The 27,703-nt window shown below is 40.4% G+C and overlaps 2 protein-coding genes across 4 annotated transcripts in view; one reads left to right on the top strand and one right to left on the bottom strand.

Annotated features, from left to right (window-relative positions):
• Positions 1–11,201, bottom strand: part of ATG2B (autophagy related 2B) — a 90,819-nt gene extending 79,618 nt beyond the window's left edge. For all 3 annotated transcript variants that reach the window (XM_017528175.2, XM_017528176.2, XM_037738348.1), the window contains exon 1: positions 10,624–11,201. In XM_017528175.2, coding sequence (XP_017383664.1) covers positions 10,624–10,785 — 162 coding nt within the window. In that variant the 5' untranslated portion in view covers positions 10,786–11,201. The remainder of the gene's footprint in view (positions 1–10,623) is intronic.
• A 92-nt stretch (positions 11,202–11,293) lies between these two features.
• LOC108304111 (GSK3B interacting protein) overlaps positions 11,294–27,703 on the top strand; it is a 25,426-nt gene continuing 9,016 nt past the window's right edge. Inside the window, exon 1 of the mRNA XM_017528174.2 lies at positions 11,294–11,379. The gene's annotated coding sequence lies outside the window, so the exon portion shown is untranslated. The remainder of the gene's footprint in view (positions 11,380–27,703) is intronic.

The raw sequence follows: 27,703 nt of genomic DNA, 5'->3' as shown, positions 1-27,703 counted from the left end.
AAAAAAAAAAAAAAAAGAAAGAAAAAGTTTTTATCTTAATTATCAAAATGCATAAATGCATACTGTTTGGATCAACTATATACGTAACAATAATTGTAATTACAATACAATCCAGAAGAAAGATAACACTTAAAGCTCCATGATTATCTGAAGGAAATAAAGTTATACAACACAGAAGGACATCTGATCAAAGACAGACCATATATAGGACGGTGTTCCTGTAAGATTATAATGGAACTGAAAAATTCCTATGACCTAGTGATATCATAGCCATCATAAGGTGGTAGCAGAACACATTACTCACATGTCTGTGGTGACGCTGGTGTAAATAAGCCTCTTGCTTTGCCAGTCATAGAGAAGTTTAGCACAAACAGTTATGCATGGTACATAATACTTGAGAGTGATAGTAAACAACTATGCTACTGGTTTATGTATTTACTATACTATACTTTTTAATGATTAGAGTGTACTCCTACTTTAAAAAAAAAAAAGTGAACTGTAAATCAGCCTGAGGCAGGTCCTTCAGGAGGTATCCAGAAGGCGTTGTTATCACAGGAGAGGACAGCTCCATGCATGTTACTGTCCCTGAAGACCTTCCAGTGGAACAAGATGTGGAGGTAGAAGACAGTGAGTGACACTGATGATCCTGACCCTGTGTGGCCTAAGTTAATATGTGTGTTTGTGTCTTAGTTTCCAACTAAAAAGCTTAAAAAGTAAAAACATTAAAAAATTAAAAAATGCTTATAAGAATATAAAGAAAAAATATTTTTCCATAGCTGTACAACATGTGTTTAAGCTAAATGTTATTACAAAGAAATAAAAAGTTTAAAAAATTTTTTAGTTTATAAAGTTAAAAAGTTACTGTAAGCTAAGGTTAATTTATTATTAAAAGAAAAATGTCCTTGTAAACATAGTATAGACTAAGTGAACAGTCTTTATAAAGCCTACAGTAGTGGATAGTATGTCCTAGGCCTTCTTCACATTCACTCACTGACTCACCCAGAGGAATTTCCAGTCCTGCAAGCTCCATTCATGTAAGTGCCCTATACAGCCATATCAATTTTTATCTTTATTTTTTATATTTTATGCCGTATTTTTACATACCTTTTCTATGTTTTAGATACACAAATACCACTGTGTCACAGTTGCCTATGGTACTCAGTAACATGCTTTACAGGTTTACAGCAGCCTAGAAGCAATATGCTGTACCATATAGCCTAGGTATACAGTAGGTATACAGTTACCAACTGGGTTTAGGCAAGTACACTCTATGATGTTCACACAACAAAACTGCCTAATGACCCATTTCTCTGAACATATACCTGTAGTTAAGCAACACATGGCTGTACTGATAAAATGAATATAGTAAGCTCTAGAGCAACCACTAAGAAATAATTTAAAATATATATATACTGAGCCAGGCATCGTGGCTCACACCTGTAATCCTAGCACTTTGGGAGGCTGAGGAGGGCAGACTGCCTGAGCTCAGGAGTTCAAGACCAGCCTGGGCAGCATGGTGAAACCCCATCTCTACTAAAAAACCAAAAATTTAGCCAGGTGTGGTGACATGGGCCTGTAGTCTCAGCCACTAGGGAGGCTGAGGTACAAGAATCACTTGAACTCCGGAGGCTGAGGTTGCAGTGAGCCGAGATTGTGCCCCTGGGTAACACAGTGAGACTCTCTCTCAAAATATATGTATATATATATACACATATATATATGTGTGTGTGTGTATATATATATATATACACACAAACACACAGACGTATATATATATGAAATCATTAAAGGAATTAAAATGTTACACTAGAAAATATTCGCTTAATGCAAAAGAATGCCTAATGGCAACAGAAAAAAATTTAATATAATCAATTTCAATTAAATATGTTTTTATTGTAGAGAAATGACAGCATGATCAATAAAAGACAAGTATAAACCATATAAATTACACTGGAATCTTGCAAAGAAAGTACATTGGACATATGAGTTCAATGGAAAAAGATATAATGTTAAATTTCCAACTTTAATGAAGAGATTGTTCAAGCATTTTTTTAATGACTGTGTATGATTTTTAAATCCCACTGGATGAAAGAAGTTATATTTTAATATCAATATTTAAACACAAGTCATTCTCTACAACTATTTAAAATTATAATAAAAAATTTAAGTCAATTTTAAATGTACAAGGAATAGGCAGTTTTTAAAAAAAAATTTTAGAGATAATTGAGCAAACATGTTTAAAGATCAATCCTTTACTTATTATTTCCAACTTTTAAGTTCAGGGATACATGTGGAGTACATGCAGGTTTGTTACATAGGTAAACGTGTGCCATGGTGGTTTGCTGCACAGATCATCCCATCACCTAGGTATTAAGCCCAGCATTCATTAGCTATTCTTCCTGATGCTCTTCCTCCCCTACTCCCCACCCTCTGACAGGCCACAGTGTGTGCTGTTCCTGCCATGTCTCTATGTGTTCTCATCATTCAGCTCCCACACTTAAAAGTGAGAACATGCAGTATTTGCTTTTCTGTTCCTACATCAGTTTGCCAAGGATAATGGCTTCCAGCTCTATCCATGTCCCTACAAAGGACATGATCTCATTCCTTTTTATGGCTGCATAGTATTCCATGGTATATATGTACACTTTATACAGTCTATCACTGATGGGCATTTGGGTTGATTCCATGTCTTTGCTATTGTGAATAGTGCTGCAAGGAACATAAGTGTGCATATATCTTTATAACAGAACGATTTATACTCCTTTGGGTATATACCCAGTAATGGGATTGCTGAGTCAAATGGTATTTCTGCCTCTAGGTCTTTGAGGAATCACCACACTGTCTTCCACGATGGTTAAACTAATTTACACTCCCACCAACAGTGTAAAAGCATTCCTTTTTCTCCACAATCTCGCCAACATGTGTTTTATTTACTTTTTCATAAGAGCCATTCTGACTGAAGTAAAATGGTATCTCGGGGTCTTGATTTGCATTTCTCAAATGATAGTGACGTCGAGCTTTTTTTCCTATGTTTGTTGGTCACATGTATGTCGTCTTTTGAGAAGTGTCTGTTCATGTCCTTTGTCCACTTTTTAATGGGGTTGTTATTTTCTTGTAAATTTGCGTAAGTTCCTGGTAGATGCCGGACTTTAAAGCTTTGTCAGATGGACAGCTTGCAAAAATTTTCTCCCATTCTATAGGCTGTCTATTAATTCTGGTGATAGTTTCTTCTCCTGTGCAGAAGCTCTTTAGTTTAATTAGGTAACCATTTCTCAATTTTTGCTTTTGCTGCAATTGCTTTCGGCATCTTTGTTGTGAAATCTTTGCCCATGCCTGCATCCTGAATGGTACTGCCTAGATTTTCTTTTAGGGTTTTTATAGTATGAGGATTTACAATTAAGTCTAATCCATTTTGAGCTGATTTTTGTACATGGTGTAAGGAAGGGGTCCAGTTTCAATTTTCTGCATATGGCTAGCCAGTACTCCCAGCACCATCTATTAAATAGGGAAACCTTTCCCCATTGCTTGTTTTTATCAGGTTTGTCAAAGATCAGATAATTACAGGTGTGAGAAGCCCACTCCTTTAAAAAAACAGCGTATGTTCAGGTTACTTACTAGCTAGCTGGGTGGCTTTGAACAAATCCTTAATTTCCAAGTCTCAATTTCCTCATTCGAAAAATAGAAACAGTAACTCCACAGAGTTACTATGACTATTAATGAGGTAATATATGTAAAGCTACTAACATATTAATAGTTCCTGATACTAAGCAAACACTTTTTCAGTGTTCGCCATTGTTCTTTATCTTTCACAGTATCTACCTAGTACAATGATGAGCTCTATAAAGGAACTCAAGGTGTACTTGTCGATAAGAAAACATTAAATTATATATTTCTTTTTAAATACCTAATTCCATAGATTAGGCAAAGAATACATCTTTATTACTTTAAACCAAGGCATCAGAATTCAAATCGCGATAAGACAGAGCATAAAAGTGTGTATGAACTGATTTAGATTAACACTTAATTAGCACCTACTACATACAGGACACCACAGAGTACTATCTTATACCTACATTTATACATGCATTAAATCTTCACAATAACCCTCTGAATTGGTATTTTTGCACCCAATTTACAAATATGGCAATCAAGGATCAAAAAAACTAAGTAATTTGCAAAAGGTCTTCAATCAATCACTGCAGAAACACACAAAAAAACCAGAAATGTAATTGCACAATGGAAGATTTTGCAGGAGGCTAAGCAAAACCATGTGTTAACATATAATAATTTTTTTAATGTAGTACTGGCTTGGGGGCTGGCTCATAGAATAAGCTTTTAAAACGCAATGGAAAAACTCTGCATTCCTTTAGTGTAAGTCTTTTTAAAAATTCAATCAAGGACCATATGTATTAGAATCTCCTAGGATGTTTATTAAAAATGCAGATTCTTAAATTTCTAGAACGAAAATCTGAATGGAAGGGGCCAGAAGCCTGCATGTTAGCAAATTCCCAGGTGAACCCAGTGCTGTGGTTTCTTGAATCTGGGGCAGTGTGATGTATTAGAAAAATATAGGAGTGAGAAAGACAGGTTTCAAATCTTGCTGCACTGCTTAATACTAAGCTTGAGTAAGTTATTTAACCTCATAATCAGAAAATGTTAGAGCCCAATTTAGAGTAAGATAATGTATGTAAACAGTTAGAACCCAATTTAGAGTAAGATAATGTATGTAAACGGTTAGAACCCAATTTAGAGTAAGATAATGTATGTAAACACACCCACACAGTACAGTATATGGAGATGGAAGGTGTTTAATGAATGATTACTTAATAGTAATCTACAAAATCAAACTAAAACCCCTACTTTGCTCCACGTTCCCTATAGCCATCAACCCCATTTTCTCTTTGTCAAGGTAGCTCTCTGCTCAAACTACAAGCAACCTTCTAATCCTTAGCTCCTCTGAAACTGCTTGTAACCACCATTAAAATGACAAATGCAAGGAACAATGTTCAGTCCTCATCTTTCTGGAATTCTCATCTCTATCTAGTTCCTAGGACCACTCCCCTTTTGGAAATTCTAACTTCCCTTGACTTTTATAACACTTCACCCTCTCAGTCTTTTCTGATCCTTTACAACTTAAAATATTGGAGTTCATCTAAGTTTCATCTTCAGCCTTTTTTGTTTCTCAAGCTAATCTACTTACTACCCATGAGCTTTGTGCAGTTCCATCTCCTCCCACTGTGTTATTCACTATTGATACTCTGATAACTCCCATCATTATCAGCTGCAATCTTCCTAGACTTCCCGGTGCCTCCTGAGCCTCTCTACCTAGATCTAAAGTCCTCACATTCTAAAGCTGCCTCAAAAATCAAAATAGTAAAACTTATTCTCTATCCAGTCTCAATCTCCTCCTCCCACTTCCAACTCCAGAAGGTAGAGAAAACCTGCTTCTTCTATAGAATTTCCTATTTCACCATCAACTAGGTATCTCAAGTTATAGTCATCAAAGTTCTTCCCTCTACTTGTGTTTTTCAGATTTGTTTATTTTTTTAGAATGTCTGACACATTCCATTTTTAAAAAATGGTCCATCATAAAAGACTTTGAAAGTTTAGAACTACTTGCTTCATGTATTAAGTATTTTCAAAACTAAAGGTCTTAATTTTTGTACCATATTGTTATCTCTGGAAGAGGTAAGATTAAGCTTTATTACTTCATATGGCATATATTTCCTTCATATGTCATACGTCATATATTTTGTAACGAGCATATATTAGTTTTATAGCAAAAATGAACAATTAAAAACCTAACTGTTTTAAATTATATACAGGCAATGACTTAGCCTTTGCAAAGTGGACAGCTGTCAATCTTAGATAACCCTGTAAGAAACGGGACTTGATGGAACTCTCTTCTCAGTAAACACCAAGTTTTCTGTCCCAATTTTGTGGCAGAGAAGTTTAAATTAAAAACTTCTAAACACAATGGTTCAGAAAGGTTTATTACAGGAGTGAAGAGTAATATGGAAGGGGCCTGGTATGGTGCCTCATACCTGTAATCCCAGCAACTTGACGGGGGTGAGGTGGGAGGATCGCTTGAGCCCAGAAGGTCAAGATCTGCCTGGGCAACTTAGTGAAATCTGGTCTCTACAAAAATTAAAAGAAATCAGCTGGGTGTGGTGGTGTACACCAGTAGTCCCCACCTACTCAGGAGGCTAGATTGGAGGATGGCTTGAACCCATGAGTTTGAGGCTGCAGTGAGCTAATCGCACCACTGTACTCCAGCCTGGGTAACAGGCTGTCTCTAATAAAAGAAAGAAAAGGAAAAAAAGAAAAAAATGTGATAAATGTTAACAGTTTTAGAGTGTCAACAGTTTCAGAATTTATAGTGTGCCACTAAACTACAAAATAATTTCCCTAAATATAAGATGTTAAATAGGTTATATTTATGCCCAGTCTTAGAACCACTCGGGCAAAATCCCATGTAGCTCATAGCATAAGGTACCTTGAAATTCAGTCATTCTGTGAAAATCCAAGGCTACTACAGTATATGAGTAGGAAAAATTCTCAGCCTATTTGGCTCAAGCAACATTTTCCACACCAGTCATACGAAGTGTTTCCTCACCAGTCCTATAAAGTATTTCTTTTTTACTCACCACTATACTAACGAGGAAATAATTCTCAAACTAAAAGTGGAGCCACCTGAACCACTCAGCAAATAAATACCCCACTATAGCTTCCTTTAGAGCTTTTTATTCTTCTTGTTAAAGGCATTTTGCTTTCAATTATCATCAAGGAGTTTCACGCATATAAACAGAAAAAGTGAAGGTAACGCTTTAGTCTCCAGGTGGCCTTGATAATCATAATCAATGTTTCTTGAACTGAAGACGATTTTATTATACAACAAAAGAATATAAGCAGCAATTGAAACATTATTAAACTGAAGTTAAAAGGCCTCAGTGGCTGGCCATGGTGGCTCACGCCTGTAATCCCAGCACTTTGGGAGGTCGACGTGGGCAGACTGCTTGAGTCCAGGGGTTTGAGACCAGCCTGGGCAAGATGGCAAAACCCCATCTCTACAAAAAATACAAAAATTAGCCAGGTGTGGTGGCACGCACCTGTAGTCCCAGCTACTGCTGGGAGGGGAGGAGGGTAGGAGGATCGCTTGAGCCTGGAAGGTTGAGGCCGCAATGAGCCTAGATCACGCCACTGCACTCCAGTCTAGGTGACAGAGCGAGACCCTCTCTCAAAAATAAAATCAAAGGCCTCAGTGTAATAAATTGTTAACATCTGTCTTCTTAAGCTCCTGTAAGAAAAGCATCTTTGTTTAGTTCAGTGCTATATCCCCCAGTCCCTCACAGTGGCACATGCTAGAGCTCAATAAATGTATTGAATCAATTAATGAAAGAAATTCCATTTAAAAAACAAAAATAAAGGCAGAGTCATAAAGAGTTAAAAAGGAGTGAGTCATTAAATCCAAATTCCTACCCAAACAGAATTTCTTCCTTTCAACATTTTGCCATATTAACCACTTCTAGGGACAAGGAGTTTATGAAATTTTTAGACAGCCTACTCCAATGATGGAACAATCCCAAACCCCTTGCTTCTATTCCTCCCTCCGCTTCATGCCACATTTAAGGTAGTGATCTCCAAAACTGGATGTATATAACCTAAAGTATTATCAGATGATTCATAAGGCTGTAAGAAAATGAGACATTCTATATTAAATTTTTCAAATTTAAACAGTTGTACTTATATTTAATATTCAAATGGGCACTGGCACCTTCCTTCAGACCATATATCAAACTGGTAGTTCCGCAACAGAGAAGGATTAAGAGTGGTCCCCTCAGTTGGATGTTCCTTCCACTTCTGCACACAGAAACATTTCCACATACATTCTACAGAAGAAAAACAGACCTTTACACAGTAGAATCTTTGTAAAGAGACAGTGAATGGCAATTACTTTCTGGTTTCCTGGTTTCTCCAATGGTCAACTGTTTAAGGGTTGGATTTAAATATAAGCAATTTCCTTTTACACAGAGAAGAATTATCTGCTGACTGTTTACATATTTGTGACAATAACTATCAGTAGTACATGCTACCTAGCAGATATTTTCCAAAAAACAAAACATACTTAATCTTTTTCAAAATAAACACTTCATTAAACAGTAAGGAAGCAACCACTTTTCAAAGACTACTTGTACTATGGGGAGAACATTTGAAAAACTGTATTTGGAAATATTTCCATTGTTCCATGATTTTTGTTACTGAAAACAATGTCATTAAAAACACTGCTTATTTTTTAAGTCATCTATATAGTCTATAAAATGTTTAAAAACATGTAAAGACTATTCCAATCAATCTAAGTCTTCTGAACGAAGACCTTGAAAAACTGAATTTTAAACTTCATGTGTGTGTTTGTGTGTGTATGTGCAATGTCTCCTAATTAATTAGCCATAACAGAAAAACTGAGATGAGGAATGAAAGGAATGTCATTGCCAAATTCAACAAAATTATTTGCATAATTGATCGTTTAGAATTGAAACATTAGTGGTACAGCAATTCCTCAATTAGGATCAGTTTTTCCACTAGGATCTATGAATCTCTATAGGTACCTTTTTTTCAGTCATGAAAGTCATTAAAATCAAGTATCTGGCTGGGTCCTGTGGCTTATGCCTGTAATCTGAGCACTTGGGAGGCTGAGGTGGGAGGACCACTTGAAACCAGGAGTTCAAGACCAGTCTTGGCAACAAAGCAAGAGAACCCTCTACCAAAAAAATAAATAAATAAAGTGTTAAAACTGAATTCAGAATCAGAACTCTGAATAGCTATATCTAAGGGTCACACCAAGGTTTATCTCAACACAGCACACTAAAATAAACAACAACAGCAAATGTTTACTGGATGCTTTGACATTATCATTTTAGTTTCCAGAACCCACCCCATCAAGAACAAAACATAATCCTCAGATTAAGTTTAGTCATAAATTATTTTGCCAATGATCCTGAACTCAAACTATAAAATTCAAATAGCACTACCTCTGATTTCCCAGAAGGATTAAATAAAACCTCACAAATCAAAGTGCCTAGTACAATGCCTGACATAAATAGATATCAATAAACATTGACTGCCTTTCTTTTAGATCTTAGGCCATATGATGTAAAACTTGCTAGGTGTGTGAAGGGGAAAATGCTTAATTCCATCTGCAAAACAGAAATAATAATGCCCACCTTATAGGGTTAAAGTCATTAAAGAATAATGCATACAAAGTCCTTCCACTCACAAAAGGCATTAATAAATCTTGAACCCTCCTTTTTCAAGATAACCTACTCATAACTCTATCAAAAGTGTAGAATCATGGGTTGTTGAAATCAAAAATATCAGAATCCCTATCTTTGGAAAGAATTACAGCAATGCAATACCGAAATGCGACACAGACCTAAGTGTATGCTTCATTAGTGTTTACTGAACTCAGGAGAATTGCTAAGTCCATAATCACTTGGCTAATTGTGGCGGCCTGGAGAGTCCCTCCAGGGGGGACTCTCACCTCCTGGTGAAGGGCTGGGTCTTACTGCTCTCAAACCAGGGCTCTTTCCACTGTCTTGTGTCTCTCCCTAGTTTAAGTCATCTACATACTGATAAAATTACATACTGATTTATAGTCTCTAGCACAAATTCATTTAAGTGTCATAATAAGGTATTTCCATAATTTAAGATTTTCTGTGGCGAAGGAAGTAAGGGTTGGGCAAAGGGGAGAAGCCACTCTATTCCTGTCAAACCCAAGACTGAATATACTTCAAGTAAAATCCTATGCATTGAACACACAAATGCTGGTACAACTGCATGCGGTGAGTTGAAATTCACATGAAGCACCTGCATAGCAATCAATGAATCAACTCACAGCCTCTGGATGACAAGTAGAAGGTAGGCTTTAAAATGTCTGAAAGTTGCAGCTTCAGCGCTTTTGCAACACCTGCTTTTACGATCTGTCACGTGGAATAAAGAGGCATAACTCAACAGCACTACTAGGGCCACACAACCATTCGCAGGCTGGTTACACAAACCCAACTTGTAAACATATAATCAAGCAAAAGCAGCCAAGCTAGCACAGGGGGACTTCACCTAACTTTCTGCCAGATGGCAAACGCTGCACCATGACAAACAAGGCAAACACGGCGTGCAAGTAGCCAACCCAAAACACCTAACTAGGGATTCTGACATCCAAAGGTCCTCTTCATCCATTAATCGTTCCAGAAAGTCATCCCACGAGGCAGGGTTGTTTATTTGCCACAAAACCCTGCGGCTCCTCACATCCCAAGGGACAGTTCTGGTCACCTCCTCCCAGGGACCTACTCAGCCTGTTTCATAGACCCCTGAAGCACTGACACTCAATTATTCCCATAGTATAGACTCCAATACATCTGTTAAGTTTCCGGAACACGTGATTGAGGAGAGCAAACTTGCAAGAAACAGATTAAACAACACATTAACACATTTCTCTGAGCCGTGCCACACTCGAGCCCAAACAATTACCAAAGAGGGACTGAATGTCACCAATCTTGGACAGCACTGGTTTAAAGAGTCCTAAAGAGGGGAGCGAGCCCCGTTCGGCTCGCTGCTGGCAGCTCTTACCCATTTGTCCAAGGGGACCTGGGCGAGGGACCCGGTGCCCTGGTACAGGTCCAGGCTGAGCTGCTCCAGGCTCAGCTTCTCCTGCAGAAAGTGGCCCAGGTACCTCTGCAGGAGGTACCGGCAGGCCCTCTTCTTAATAGACTCCGAAAACGGCCAAGGCATGGTGACGGCTGGCAGCTGGGCTGGCTGCGGCTGTGGGTGGCGGCAGCTCCGGCCTCGGGGTCGCGACTCTGGCTCCAGGCCGCGGCGGGGCCTAAGCCTGGGTCGGCCCCTCCATCCCCGTTCCGCGCCGGGAGTCCCTCAGGGAGACCCCATCGCCGACGCCGCGCCGCTCGCGCTGGGCCTAGAGGGGACGAGACGCAGAGGGGTCCTCCTGGCCCCAGGCCAGGGGACTTCCGAGGTGGTCCCAAATGGCTCAGAGAGAGGGTGCAAGAGAGCGCGAGGGGAGGCGGCAGGGGCTGAGGCAGACACCTCTACTGCCGCCGCGCGACTAATTTGTTGTCATCCGCGGGGCGCGTTCCCGGCTGTGGGGACGCTGCTGGCGCGTTCGCGAGACCCAGACTACCAGCACCCGGCCGGGCGCTGGCGGAAGTGACGCCACACTGGGGGCTGCGGGAGGCGGGCAGAAGGGCGGGGGCCGGAGCAGTTCCGGCTCCGAGGGGGCGGGGCAGGCGAGGGCGGGGAGGGAGGGGGCGGCGCCGCGGGCCGGCTCCAGTCGCCTCTGGAGGGAGGAAGAAGAGGACGCCGGGTGTGCAGGTGAGTGGCTGCCGGGTGGGCTGCGGGCTAGGGGGCGGCCGCCGAGAAGGGCTAGGGGCTCCGGCGCCGGCGAGCCTTGGGGCCTTCCGGACGGGGAGGCGACGCCACGCAGCGAGCTGGGCCGAGAGGGGCGATAGTCTGCAGGGGCACCGCGCCCGGGTTAAGAGGGGTCTGGGGGGCTGGTCCGGCCGGCCTGCCTCTCCCGGCCCCGCTGAGACCCCGGCGCCCCGGAAACGCACACTTGGGGCGCCTCCGTCTCCGCGGGGAGGACTTGAGCCCCTCTCGAGTATACCCGCCCGCCCCCGAGTATTGACCGGTGCCCATAGTCAGCAAGTTCTTCGTCCCCCGCCTCATGCAGGTATTGTTTCCGAGGCTTCCTCTTCGTCGCCGTTCGCCTGCGGTTTGCAGAGCGCTTCTCCCATACGCTCGCCTAATCCTGGGTGTGTCACACCAACGATCAGGAAACTTGGGTTTTGGAAGCATCTGTGGGCAAAACTGCATTCCTTGAGGAATGCTAAAGGCTCCTGACCTCGCGGAAACCTGGGTGAAGAACTTGGGCTGTTCTGGCAGTCTGCGCAGTCGTATTTCTGCCTTTTGGGAGGCAACTCCTGCAGAGGCGGAGCCGGCTTTTAAGTTAGTCAACCTCGCAAGGCCTGGGTGCGGATGGTCGGTGGCCCAGAAGCCAGATGTCCTGGGTTAGAATCCTGGCACTGACACCAGTTAGCCCAGCCACCTTGAGCCGGCCACTGCTTTCCCCGAGCCTACGTTGCCTCCTTTGCCGAGTGTGAACGGATTAAAATCTTATGTGCATGGATTTGTGATGAGTAGGGCACGAACCTGAGCAGTCCTGAAACATACAGTTATTTAATAGCAGTGAATTAAGACGATCAGTTTAAGGAGCGAAATATGTACTGTCTCGGTACCTTTCATGAATGCCTTGGAAATACAGCCCAAAATGTTGGTAGGTGGAGGAAGATCTGGTTGCCTTTTCCACAACCACCTTTTCGTTTTAGAACCAGGGTGCTCTATATGCAGTTGCTTGGATTGTTGATTCCCCTCATTCTTTGTAGACTTATCCCGGTATTCTCAGTAACTTAGATTTCCTGGCTCTTCTTCATTCAGAAATATTTGTTTAGGTCCGTTAAATGAAAGGCACCACAGTTGATGTGAAAAGTGTCGAGAATCAAGCAGAACCTTCAAGGAGTTTGTGTTATAAAGTTGAAGGTCGTTGTCCATGGTGGTGCCTGCATGTGGTCCCAGCTACTTTAGGGGCTGAGGCAGGAGGATCACTTGAGCCCAGGAGTTTAAGGCTGCCTGGGCCTTAATCATGCCACTGCACTCCAGCCTGTACTACAGAGGAAGACCCCGCCTCTTAATAAAGTGGAAGGTTTGTTTATTTATTCTGTAGATACTTACTGATTGCTTTCTGTGTGCCAAGCACTGTTCTAGGTGTTGGCGATACAACAGTGAACAGATAAGACTCTTCCTTCCTGGAGCTTACATTTTATTGAAGGGAGGTGAAGCATACAATTTATTGACTTGAGTGACTAATATGCATTGTGGTGTTAAGGGCTGTTGGAAAAGCGAAAGCAATGTAAAAATGGAGATGGGGAAGAGAGAAGGGACTTGCCATTTTTATATGAGATGGTAAGGGAAATTCTCTTATTCAAAAAGATTACATTTTAGCAGAAACTTGAGAGAAAGCTGGGAAGTGAGGCGCGTGTATACCTGGAAGAGTTGTTTTCCACGCATGGGGAACAGCAGGTGCAATGCCCTGTCACAGAATACTTGGTGAGTTTAAGGAACATCAGGAATGAGTGAAAGAAAGTAGAAGCTGAGTGGTTGGGGGTTAAGGGCTGGGGGTACAGAGGAAGCACATCATGTAGGGCCTTGTAGGCCATTATAAGAACTTTGGGGCCGGGCACGGTGGCTCACACCTGTATTCCCAGCACTTTGGGAGGCCAAGACAGGTGGATCACTTGAGGTCATGAGTTCAAGACCAACCTGGCCAACATGATGAAACCCCGTCTCTACCAAAAATACATAAAAAATTAGGTGTCGACAGAGCGAGACTCGGTCTCAAAACAAAAAAGTTAGTCAGTGTCATGGCCTGTGCCTGTAATCCCAGCTACTTGGGAGACTGAGGCAGGAGAATCGCTTGAACCCAGGTGGCAGAGGTTGCAGTGAGCCGAGATCATACCACTGCATTCCAGCTTGGGCGACAGAGCAAGACTCTGTCTCAAAAAAAAAAAAAAAAGGAATTTTGGCTTTTACTCTGAGTGAGATGGATTTGGGAGAGGAGTGACATAATATGGCCTTAAGTTTCTATGGGATCATGCTAACTGCTGTGTTAAGAATAGTCTGGTGTGGAGGTGGGAGGGCTAGAGTGAAAACAACAAAACCAGTTAGAAGGATATCGCGGTAATCCAAGGATTCCCAAAGTGGTAGCAGTGAAGAGGGTTAGTTAGAAGTAGTTGGATTCTGGATACAGTTCGAAGATAAGGTACGTTTGCAAATAATAATTCTAATATTTGTCATAAAAGGAATATAAGCAAGGTGGTATAAAAAGCCAAAGGTGGGATCTTGTAAGAAATTAGACTTTGGAAGGTTTGAACTCGATTTCTGACAAATAGATATGATTTAGACTTCCTTCAGCAGCTATTAAATGAGTGGTTTTCTTTTCAATATAGGATTGCATTCAGGCTATCCATAGAATGCCTACAATTTCAAACATCAGAAAGGAAAATTAAAATGGAAGGTTTTGCAGTAACAAATATGCTCTATTCAGAGTATTGTGTGTTGGCTTGTAAACTTTATGCTTTCTAGGAGAAATTCAGTATAAATGTTAAGGTTTATGACCTGTTACTATGATACCTTTGGCTAAAACAGGGTACAAACTCATCCCAAATCACAGTGCTGTTTTTGTGTTTTGTCAAAGAGAAAATACCTGTTACAAAATGTTAACACCTTGCATTAATTGAGGAAGATTGTTGGAAATAGATGCTCAGCGCTGCAAAGAAAAATTAGCACTGGGACAAAGGATCTTTCAGCAACGCAGTTTTTACTTCCTGGACTGCAGGAAGTGTACCCTCACTAGCCATCGTGCCGCAAGAGTACAACGAATAAAGGAAAACAGACACATTTGTCCCTTGCGCATTTGGGGTCGTCCTTACTGCTGCGTCTGATGTCTGTTGGCTGGAGCCAGACCTCACAATCTAAAACCCGATTGGCTAACAACTTAAAACTTTTTTGAACAGGTAAAAGCAGTGGAGAGCTGAGACATGCCTGTGAGCACGTTCAGCACAAATATCTTGGTTAAAGCACAAGAACATAGAATGTACTACATGCCTATAAGCATGGCATGAGGACAGCTACATAGGACAGGGCTTAACAAAGTTAGTAGCACACTTATAATTTAACAAGAAAGGAAGCTTTAAAAAAGAACTTTTCTATTTCCCACAAAGATGAAAATAATTACCCTAGCCGGGTGTGGTGACATGCCCCTGTAATCCCAGCGCTTTGGAAGGCCAAGGCGGGAGGATCACCTGAGACCAGGATTTTGGGATCAGCCTGGGTGCCAGAGCAAGACCTTATTTCAAAAAATACAAATAAATTTTAAAAAAAGAAAATAATTACCCAACCGAATATTGTCAGCCTATTAAGAATTATATAAAAGTTCAAAGTGACACTGTATGCCAGAGGCTAAATAGGTCATGTCAAAATAATCATCCTTCAGAGAAATCTGTTAACATGGGAAATGAAAGAAAAGCCAAGGAGATGTATTTGACCTTTTTTAATGACTTGCACCTGAGATAACAGGAATATGCTATCAGGGCTCCATGCCTCACAGCTCTTGGAGGAATTGTACAACACAGCAACAGCCACCCCCATACATGATGTGAACAGCACCTAACTTGGAGCCACATGGCTTGAGTTTCAGGGCCAGGCTTTCTTCTTGCAAGATAGTGTTGAATACTTTTAATATAATAGACTACATTTCTTGAGCTATTGGCCCAGCACAATTCTAAGCACTTTTCATATTCACTCATTTGGTTCTCTAAATATCACTTACCATCATTTTAAAGGGAAGAAATATGTAGCTGAGAAAGATTAAAACATCTTTTCTCAAGTCACAGAGTAAATTAAGTGGCGGAGCTAAGATTCTAGCCCCGTCAGCCAGCTTGAGAGCCTGTTAACCATCACACCTTACTGGCCACTTCTTGTTCACATTGAGAGGATTTTCCAGGTTGTAGTGTGTGATACAATTAAGGTAATCATGAATAAGATATTGTATCCTGCCCTCAGCTGACTGTTACAATGTCAACTGAAAGGTCAGACTTTCAGAGTGAAAATTTGCAATCTCTGTACTGCTCTTGAAATCTTTCTGGCACTGTCCTTTGGTCAGGCTACATATATATGACTGTCTTTCTGTGCCCATTTTTTTGTCATCAAGGACAAAGCTCTTTGATGCTCTGAACTCGTAATGAAACAAAATAGTCTAATTCAGAAGTAAAGAATAAAGAATTTTGTAATCAGTGTCATAATAGCCAGTTTTATGAATTCTCCAAAAATACGAACACCACCCAAAAATTATGCCAACAGATGGAGAAAAGAGCTGGTTCTTAAATAATTTATGTATGATGTTTTAAGCAGGTAATACAATCTACCAGACTAAATAATAGCAATTGTAAGGTATTTCAATTTTTGTCTCTTTACTAGAAACTGATATTACCATTTGGAGCTTAAAGGGAAAGCAGTGAGGTTTTTAATGTCTCTTTAGATATTGATTTATGTTTGTTAGAATGTACTTTAAATAAGTGCCAAATAATACTTATTTTGTACAGTATTATATAGAAATGAGAAACTGTAATATCTGGATTTTTTTTTTCAACATTCAGTTTTTAAGGGTCTTTTACTAGAGTCTCATTTATAGTTTCTGGTTTTAAAGGAAAGGTTTACAGGGTTGTATTGCTACTCTCCCCACCACCCCCCTCACCTTTTTTTTGACACAGAGTCTCACTTTGTCACCCAGGCTGGAGTGCAGTGGCACGATTGCTGACTGTAGCCTCAACCTCCCAGGTTCAAGTGATCTTCCTACCTCAGCCCCCAAGTAGCTAGGACTACAGGCTGGTGCCACTATGCCCAGCTAATTTTTATGTTTTTTTGTAGAGACAGAGTTTCACCATGTTGCCCAGGCAGGTCTCAAACTCCTGGACTCAAACAATCCACCCGCCTTGGCCTCCTAAAGTGCTGGGATTACAGGCATGAGCCAGGGCACCCAGCCAGTGTATCTGCTTATTTACAGTTTTTAAAACTCAAATTAACACTGTATTTCTTCATCCTGAGTTCCCTCGTTAATCAACAAAAGCACTGCTATGGTATGGATTTGTTCTGCCCCACCAAGCCTCATGTTGAAATTTGATCCCCAGTGTTAGAGGTGGATCCTGGTGGGAGGTGTTTGGATCCTGATGGTGGATCCCTTGTGAATGGCCCAGTGCCCTTCACCTGAGAGCCAGTGAGCTCTCACTCTTAATTCACTGAGAATTGGTTGTTAAAAAGAACCTGGCACCTCCTCACTTTCTCTTTCTCTCTCTCTCCCTCCCTCTCCCCCTCCCTTCCTCCCTCCCTCCTTCCTTACTTCACCATGGGATCTGCGGATGCTGGCTCCCCTTCTGTCTTGAGTGGAAGCACCTAAGGCAGAAAATTGGTATTTAGAGTGGGATGTTGATATAAAGAGACTTGAAAATGCGAAAGCAGCTTTGGAACTCGGTAATGGGCAGAGGTTGAAAGAGCTTGAAGGGCTCAGAAAACAGGAAGATAAAAGAATGTTTGGAATGTATTAGAGCTAGGTTAAATGATTGTGACCAAAGTCCTGATAGAAATATAGACGGTAAAGGCCATGCTGAGGAGAGCTAAGATGGAAATGAGGATCTTATTGAGAACTGGCGCAAAGGTCACCATTGTTACACTGTAGCAAAGAACTTGGCTGCATTACCTCCATGCCCTAGGGCTTTGTGGAAGGCCCAACTTGAGTTATGACCTAGAGTATCTAGTATAAGAAATGTCTCAGGAGCAAAGGGTTCAAGAAGTGGCATGGCTGCTTTTAACAGCTCACAATCAAATACGGAAGGAAAGGAAGCAGAGCATAAAAATATGGAAATACTTGCAGCCTGGCCTTGTGTTAAAGAACGAAAGAGCATTTTCAGAAGAATCTAGTTATAGTTCAGATAAAAGGGAGCCAGGTGCTAATAGCCAAGGCAGTGGGGAAAAGTCCCTCAAGGCATTTCAGAAATCTCCTACGCTGTCCCTCTCATCACAAGTCCAGAAGCCTAGAAGACCAAGAATGGTTTCTATGGTCAAAGCCTTGGGCACAACTGTTCTGTGCCACCTTGGAATGTGCTCCTGCAACCTGGCTGCTCCAGCTCCAGCTCTGTTTCAGAGGGCTCCAGGTACTGCTCAGGCTGCAAGCTGTCGCCTTTGCAGCTTCTGTGTGTTGCAGGACACAGAATGCAAGAGTGGCAGAGGCTTGGCAGCTCCCACCTAGATTTTAGAGGGTATATCAGAGGTCTAGGTGTCACAGAAATATTCTGCTAGGACAGTGCCAAGCAGAACTGTGGTGTTGGAGCCCTGATGGAAAATCTCCACTGGAGTGTTAACTAGTAGAGCTATGGGAACAAGGTTGCCATGGCGACCACAGAATTGCAGAGCCACTGGCAGTGTGCACCTTCATCCTGGAAAAGCCACAGGCATTTGACCCAACTCATGAGAGCAGCCACATGAGCTGCACCCAGGAGAGCCATGGGGATGGGACTGCCCAGAGCCTTGGGAGCCCACCCCTCACACCACTGTGCCCAGGATGCAGGACATGCTCAAAGGAGATTTGGGAACTTTAACGTTAATGTCTGCCCTGATGGGTTTCAGAATCTCATGGGGCCTCTTACCCTTCTCTTGGCCAATTTCTTCCTTTGGAAAACAGCATTTATCCAATGACTGTTCCATCATTATATCTTGGAAGTAAATAACTTGGTTTTTTATTTTACAGGCTTATAGCTGTAAGGAAGTTGCCTTGAGTCTCAGATGAGACTTTGGACTTTTAAGTTGGTGCTGGAACAAAACAAGACTTGGGGACTATTGGGATGGAATAATTGTACTTTGAATGTGAGAAGGACATCAGATTTGAGTAGCGAGGAGTGGAAGGCCATGGTTTGGATAGGGTTTGTTTGGCCCCACCAAGTCTCTTGTCAAAATTTGATCCACATTGTTGGAGATGGGGCCTGGTGAGAGGTGTTTGGATCAGGGGGCGGGAGCAGGGTGGGGAGGGGCCAGTTAGAGGGGCGAGAGGTAGGGATCTCTCATGAATGGCTCAGTGTCTTTCTCCCAAGAATGAGTGAGTGTTCACTCAGTTTCTGACAGAACCGGTTGTTGAAAAGAGCCTGGCTCTCCTCCTCTATATCTATCTGTCTGTCTGTCTGTCTAATGTATCTATCTAATCTATCTCTCCTCTCTATCTACCTACCTAGTACCTGGCTCTCCTCCTCTCTATCTATCTTTTATCTATCTACCTACCTGTCTGTCTGTCTGTCTCCCCCACCCCCACCCTCTCTCACTGTGTGATCTCCACACACTGGCTCCTCTTCCACCACGAGTGGAGGCAGCTGGAGGCCGTTGCAGATTCTCGCACTGCTTCACGTACAGCCTGTAGAACCATGAGCCAAATAAACCTCTTTTCTTTATAAATGACTCTGCCTCGGGTACTTCTTTACAGCAATACAAACAGACTAAGATAAGCACAATACAATTCTGTCGTCTAGATTTATAATTACTAAATTATATATCTCTCTGTCCTTGCTGAAAATGGGGTGCAGAGTAATTTTATAAACCGGTGTATACATGGGAAAATAGCCATTCTTACTGAATTACAAACACTTTATATTTGTGATACTATACATGATTGTGAATTAAAATTTTCTGTTTCAAAATAAATATGTCTCTAAGCTATTGAAAACAGATTAAATGTTATGTATTACAGAAAACAAAGATTAAATTGGGTTTTAGCTTTGCCTAAATTCTTAATGTTGCTGATAATAATTAATAAACTTATTCATCTTTCCTTTCAAAACAGTTGTTGGAAATGCAGATAAATTCAGAACTCTTATTTTATCTGTAACTGATGCTACCAGTTATTTTAAGTGTCGGAATAATAACCTGGCTTCTCTAGGATTTTTGCTTCCTACACTTTATACTCTCCAAAATACCGCAATTTTTAAATTGTTTTTTCTTGTTGAAAACATAATACATTTCCTTTTCACCATAGGAAAATTAGAATATTTAAAAATTTAAACTATCAATTTTTTTTTTTTTTGAGACGGAGTCTTACTCTGTCACCCAGACTGGAATGCAGTGGTGCGATCTCAGCTTACTGCAGCCTCTGCCTCCCAGGTTCAAGAGATTCTCCTGCCTCAGCCACCCTAGTAACTGGGATTACAGGCATGTGCCACCACACCTGGCTAATTTTTTGTATTTTTAGTGGAGATGGGGTTTTGCCATGTCTGCCACACTGGTCTTGAACTCCTGACCTCAAGTGATTCACCTGCCTCAGCCTCCCAAAGTGTTGGGATTATAGGCATGAGCCACCACACCCAGCCAAAACTATCAATAATTATTTTTTAACAGAGAGCGGTAGCATAACTGAAGTGGAAAGAGTTGCAAAAACTTAGAGAAAGCCTAACCTCAGCCCTTACCTTGTGCCCTTTTACCAGCTCCTGCCTCTGCTTGTTAACTTCATACTGCCAGACACAGTGCCTGAAATTTTCACCTTGTTGAATTAATTCCTTGGGTTAGGGCTATACTTCTCAAGCTGATTTTTCATGCAAATATTCCTTATTCAAACATACCTTTTAGATTTAGAGGCAAAGGAAACTATAGACTTGTAGGGGTATAACCAAAAGAGGATGTGGCTTGAGACATCCAAACATTTGTGTAATTTGTATTTAAAATTCTAGGCAGCTTTGTAATATTTCCTGATACTGATATAGTAACAGTGATGTGTATTTTCCAAGAACATCTGCCATGTTTGTCCTGCATCTTTGTATACTCTTTGTCACAGAGCTGAGTATCATACTTGAGAAGCAGAGAGTTAGAATTTTTTTCTGTGTTTTATTCATTTAGAAAATATTCAGTGAAGTTCTGCTTTATGCCAGACACTGTGCTGGAACACGCTCCCATTTTCATGGGTTTGTGGTAGTACAGACGCAAAAATTATTTGCCATGAGGCTTAAGTACAGCAGTACCAAAGTAGAGATACTATTCAGGGAGATATACTGATGGACCATCTTGAGATCAGATACAGAATCCTGAAATAGGTTTGTCTGAGCTGAATTTTAGAGGATTATAAGTCTTCAAAGTATTTTGTTAAAATACATTTTTAAGTTAAAAACATATGGTGAGCCTGTGACAAAAATGTATTTAATAATGAAGTTAACAGCAAGATGGTAAAAGCTGGTTCAGAGTAGTATAGAAGAGACCAAAGTCAATGAAAGAGAAACCGATGAAATACGCTTGCAAAGTTAGCTCAGAACTGATTATTGGGATTTCCATTTACATGGCCAAGATAGACTAACAAGGACCCTCTCATCTTAATTTCAGAAAAAAGAAGAAATGGGTAAAATATATGAAACAGTGGTTTCAAGACTTTTGTGCATCAGGTAATGGGTAAGCAACATATAAATATGGTGAGCCTGTTGCCCCCGTGTATTGCCTAGAGAGTCTCCAGGCATGGCCCTGGAAAGAAAAACCCAAGTAAAGCCTGATGGCCTCCCTGAATTGAGGACATGGAGCTAGAACCCCAAGAAGGTCAAGGCAGCCAGGACAGAGTACTAGAAAGTAAATAGCTTCACTTCACAGAAAGCAAGGACTCTGAAGATGTACAAAGGGTCTCCCTTCAGCCCACAGCTGAATACTGATTGATGGCTATGAGTTCACTGCCCTAGGCTGGGGAAAGAACTACCAAAAAGAATTAGAGGAGGGGCCAGGTGCATTGGCTCACACCTGTAATCCAAACACTGGGAGGCCTATGTGGGTGGGTCACTTAAAGTCAGGAGTTTGAAGCCTGACCAACATGGTGAAAACCCATCTCTACTAAAAATACAAAAATTAGCCGCACGTGGTGGCAGGCACCTGTAACCCCAGCTACTCAGGAGGCTGAGGCAGGAGAATTACAAGAACCCAGGAGAGCTGAGGTCGCACCACTACTCCAGCCTGGATAACAGAGCGAGACTCTGTCTCAAAAAAAAAAAAAAAAAAAATTAGAGCATACTGACTTTGAGACTTTCTCAAGCAGAGGTGATAAGAAAATTATACATCACATTTCTTTGGAGAGTAAATTGCTAGATTTTCATCTTTATTGGATAATATCAAATCATTTCCGAAAGTGTTGTGCCAGTTTACACTCCCACTCACAGTGTCTAAATGTTCTCTGTTCTGCATCTTCAATAATACTTGATTTAGAAAATTTTTTATGCATGGACTCAAAAAGAAAAATGTTTTACTGATCTGCAAGATGTTAAATGTTACCTCATTTTAATTATTTCTGTGATTTCTAACTGAATATATTTTCATGTGTTTAATAATCATAACTTCTTCCATGAAGAAAAAGAAAAGTAAGAATTAAAGGAAACAATATTCTGAGCTAAACCAGGACCAGGGATAATTCCCATTTTTACCGTACAGAATGGAAACCCTCCTAATTCATAGGATATTGGGTAAAGTACTCAAAGTTTTTGACTCTGTAATGGGACAAAATTAACTAGAGATTAAATGCAGCTCTTGTACCGCCTAAAAGCAAGACCTAGAAGGATCAAGCTGTTTCCAGATAACTACCTCCCAGGACAATGCTCGGTAATATTTATTACTTGCTAAACTTTTTCTCACCATCTGTCTAACAAAATGAATTTAATAATATTTAAAATAATGTAAAAGCATCCGGCTCCAAATTCACAATATCTGCATCCAGTGAGAAGTAACCAGGCATGCAAACCAGCAGAATGTAACCTATAATTGAGAAGATAAATCCATTCATTGAGACTAACTCAGAAATAAAACTTGAAATTAGTAGGCAGGACATTATAACAGTTAGTACAGCTGTATTTTATATGTTCAAAATGCTACAAAAAAGATTGAGCAAATTGAGGAAAGACATGGAAAATATGTTTAAAAGATTAAAAGACGGCCGAGCACAGTGGCTCACGCCTGTAATCCCAGCACTTTGGGAGGCCAAGGCGGGTGGATCACGAGGTCAAGAGATCGAGACCATCCTGGTCAACATGGTGAAACCCCATCTCTACTAAAAATACAAAAAATCAGCTGGGCATGGTGGCACGTGCCTGTCATCCCAGCTACGCAGGAGGTTGAGGCAGGAGAATTGCCTGAACCCAGGAGGCGGAGGTTGCGGTGAGCTGAGATCATGCCATTGCACTCCAGCCTGGGTAACGAGCGAAACTCCATCTCAAAAAAAAAAAAAGATTAAAAGACACAGATACTGAAGAAAAGATTTGTAAACTTGAAGACATATCATTAGAAACAATCCAAAATCAAACAGTGAAAAAAATAAATACAACAGTGGGGAATAGGACACCTTCACTTGGACTAATATACATAAGATTAAAGTCCCCAAAGAGAGTAGGGACACATAAATGTTTGAAGAAATAATGGCCAGAAATTTTACAAATTTGTTGAAAACTATAAACCTACAAATTCCAGAATCCCAATGAAACCTAAGGAAAAGGAGCATGAAAAATCTACACCAAGAGGAGCAAAGATAACAGTGACATCAAATGTCTCGTTGGAAACAATACAAGCAAGATGATAGTCTAGAAACATCTTTTTATTTATTTATTTATTTTAGAGACACAGGCTCTTACGCGTTTGCCCACACTGGTCATGAACTGAGTTCATGCAGTCCTTCCATCTTAGACTCCCAAATAGCTAGGACTACAGGTGCATGCCACTGTACCCAAAAAATATATTTAAACATATTTAAAGAAACATATTTAAACATATTGAAAGAAAAAAATAACCATCAACCTATAATTCTCTACCCAGCAAAAATATCTTTTAGCTATGAAGGTGCAAGGGAGACTAGTTCAGACATAACGAAAAATGAAAGGATTCGTCAACTGCAGACCTACACTATAGGAAATGTTGTAAGAAGTTATTCAGGCAGAAGGAAAATGATACAGATCATATATGTAGATATAGATCAGTACAAATGAAGGAGCACGGAAAATGGTAATTATATGGTTACATATGAAATACTTCTTATTACCTAAATCTCTCTGAAAAATAATTGACTGTTTAAAGCAAAAATAATATATTATGAAGTTTATAATTTATGTAGAAGTAAAATATATGATAAAAATAGCAAAATCTCTTGTAAAGTTTGTATACATGAAGTAGTATAACATTAATTGTAAGTGTACTGTGATAAAGATGTATACTATAAGCTTTAAAGCAACCACCAAAAACATACAACAAAAAATATAATTAATAAGAACCAAAAGATATAAAGAATCCTAGAAAGTGGTCAGTTCAAAAGCAAGGAGGAAAATAAGGGAAAGGGAGTAAAGTACAGATGAGACTAAAAGAAAACAAGTAGCAAGATAGCAAATTCAAACTCGGCTGTATCAATAATTACAGTAATCAAATTAAATGTAAGTGGTCTAAACACCCTTAGTCCATTTCGTGCTAGGCAGTTTACATGCTTCTCTTAACAGAGAAGCTTATAACAGAGTACCTGAAACTTGATAATTTATGAAGAAAAGAAATTTATTTCTTACAGTAATAGAGGCTGAGAAGTCCAAGGTAGAGGTGCCGCATCTGGAGAGGGCCTTCTCACTGGTGGGGACTGCAGAGTCCTGAGGTGGCACAGGGCATTACATGGTGAGGGAGACTGAATGTGCTGTCTCAGTTCTTTCCCCCTCATCTTACCACTTGCAAGTTCTACTTGCATGATAACCCATTAAACCATTAGTCCATGAATGGATTAATCCATTCTTTGGGTAGAGCGCTCATGACCCAGTCACCTCCTAAGGCTTCACTTCTTGGTGCTGCCACGTTGCATTAGAAATTAAATTTCAACATGAGTTTTGGAGGGGGCAAATATTCATACCATAGCACACCCCAGTTAAAAGATCGAAGTTGCCAGGTGCATAAAAAAGCGGGACCACCCTGCATACTGCCAATAAGCAACCCATATTAAATAAAAAGATATTTGTATTTGCATTCCCAAGACCTTAAGACAGCCTATTGTATCAAAATCAAATTCCTCTCTCTAGGTGTCAGCACACTATCAAATTGGGCTATCCCTGCCTATCCTTGTATTTTAACCAGGCTAGTTCCTGCCACACCCTGTGCCGACCTTTGCTTATGCTTTGTTCCCTATGCAAAATCCTTCACAATTCTCAAGACTTTTTTGCTTGTTTATAACTCTTTATTCAGGCTCATTATAGACCAGTTTTGACTGACCTGGACCCTTTGTCAAGCCCCATCTTTACTGTTCTAAGAGAATGTTATAGCTCTTAGAGCAGTAAAGAATTTTCTGCCCATGTACCTTATTTTGTAGATGAGAACTTCGTAAGACCAATGAGATTATGTGGCCAACTCAGATTCATACAAGTTTAGTGATAGAACCAAGTAATAGGACCAAGACATATTATTTTCTAGAATTATCTGCCGCTCACAATTAAGTACATTTTGGGGAAATAATTATGATATGTTTCTATGGCATTAATATTTGTATACATATTTCATTTCATGTGCATGTCTTATTTCCCAAATTAGACTGCAAGCTACCTGTAGACATCTTTTATTAGTATTCTAGTGCTTTGCTGTTTACAATAGCAAAGGCTTGGAACCAACCCAGATGCCCATCAGTGATAGACTAGATAAAGAAAATGTGGCACATATACACCATGGAATGCTATGCAGCCATAAAAAAGGATGAGTTCATGTCCTTTGCCGGGACATGGATGAAGCTGAAAACCATCATTCTCAGCAAACTGACACAAGAACAGAAAACCAAACACTGTATGTTCTCACCCACAAGTGGGTGTTGAACAATGAGAACACACGGACACAGGGAGGGGAACATCGCACACTGGGGGCCCGTTGTGGGTGGGGAGGCTAGGGGAAGGATAGCAGGGGGTAGGGAGATTCGGGAAGGATAACATTAGGAGAAATACCTAATGTGGATGAAGTGGGGGTGGAAGCAGCAAACCACCATGGCACGTGCATACCTATGTAACAGACTCGCTCAATCTGCACATGTACCCCAGAACTTAAAGTATAATTTTTAAAAAAGTATTCTATTGTTTAAAAAAATGCTGGATATGTAGGTACAGAGTAGATTATGATATTTGATTAATAAACTTAGAATCCAAATAGATAAGATTATAAAACATAGGATAATAATTCATTAGTTTTTACTATTTGAAAAAGTAATGATTGATTCCTTTACATACAGTAGTTAGGATTCAGTTGTATCTCAATTTCCAAATTTTGCTACTCATATATAAAGTTTGATTCAGTGCCTTTACATCTGCTGAGATTTTTCAACCTTAGTCTAAACTCTGCTTATGATCATATCATCTGCAAGATTTCACAGAGGTCTAGACCTGTGCCATCTGATACAGTGGCCACTAGCTATTTAAATTTAAATGAACCAAAATTAAATAAATTTTAAAATTCAGTTTCTCCATCACAGTAGCCGAACTTTAGATGGTTAGTAGCTACTGTATTGGAGGGCAACAATAAAGAACATTTATATCATCACAGAAAGTTCTATTCATCTAGAATTTCTTATGTGATGATAAATTGTTTTGTGTACAGAAAGGGAAACCAAAGATTTTTACAGGATTCACATTGATGAATCAACCCTTCTGGTAACCTGATGGCAGTTCTGAAGTGTCAATAGTAATTCTAGTGTTTGTTCCTTCGCTGAAATGGGCATGTATTTCCTCATCCTCAATGGTACGGGCTTCTAGTCAGGTGCACAGATAATCCTTTGAGCAGAAAATATATCTATATTCCATCTTTACCTTCTGTTTAAATGTATATTTATATGTCTTAAATACTTTAATTGTGGTAGAGTATGTCTATAAATGCTTATAATAAGGTGTGTCTGTTCAAAATATTTTGACCTATTGGGGTACATAATCCAAAATGTATTAGCTGCTTCTCAAATGTCTGTCAACATAGCAACCTAGCTGCTCACTGCTCTGCCTCTGTAACTTCTATCATCGCCAGCTAACTGACTTCATGGTTTTTGGCTCTTTTCAAACTCCTTGAGAGAGAATCTGATTAGGCCACCATCCAGAATCAAGTAGTTGGACAGAGCTGTTGACTTAGAACATAAATAAACCCCTTGCCAACCTTGAGATGGTGCTTTTAATTGAAATACCCATCCCCAGCACATTTTGCTATGATGATGCTGGAATTAAAATACAAAGCATGAGTCCTATGATGCAGAAACCTTTCCAGAGAAGGCAGTGGGCTTGTCAAGTACTCTGGGCCTCCTTTTAAGAGAAGCACGTAAACTGCCTAGCACCTTATGTTGCCCGTCAAATGTGTTTATTGAAAATAAACTATGGCCAAGCACAGTGCCTCACACCTGTAATCCCAGCATTTTGGGAGACCAAGGTGGAAGGATTGCTGGAGCCCAGGAGTGCAAGACTAGCCTGGGTAACATAGGAAGACCCTGTCTCTAAAAAAAGTAGAATTACCCGGGCATGATGGCACCCATTGTAGTCCCAACTACTTGGGAGGCTGAGGTGGGAGGATCATTTGAGCCCAGGATTGTGCCACTGCTCTATGGCCTGGTGACAGCAAGATCCTGTCTCGTTCAGTTATAAATAAATGCTTTTTCTTGTGCCACTGTACTGTGGCCTAGGCAACAGCAAGATCTTATCTCATAAATAAATAACTTTAGAAAAAAGGAAGGGCAGAAAAACAAGTCGTTGAATGTTTTTATGTGTGTTAGAGTTTGAGGAAGTCACCATAAGCTAAGGAATTCAGATGGCCTCTGGAAGTTGGAAAAGGCAAGGAAACGGATTCCTTCCTGAAGCTCTAGAAGGAATACAGACCTGCTGGCATGTTGCTTTTAGACTTCTCATCTCCAGAACTGTAAGAGAATAAATGTGTGCTATTTTAAGCCACTAATTTGATAATTTGTTATGGTAGCAATAGGAAACTAATTGATATCCAGATTCTACAAAGCTTTTATTAAGTCCTTTCTACGTGACAGGCACAAAAATATTCATCATCATCATCT

The sequence above is a fragment of the Cebus imitator genome, unplaced genomic scaffold, assembly GCF_001604975.1.
Source record: "Cebus imitator isolate Cc_AM_T3 unplaced genomic scaffold, Cebus_imitator-1.0 Scaffold52, whole genome shotgun sequence".
NCBI lineage: Eukaryota > Metazoa > Chordata > Mammalia > Primates > Cebidae > Cebus > Cebus imitator.
This window is presented reverse-complemented; position numbering and strand designations above follow the sequence as displayed.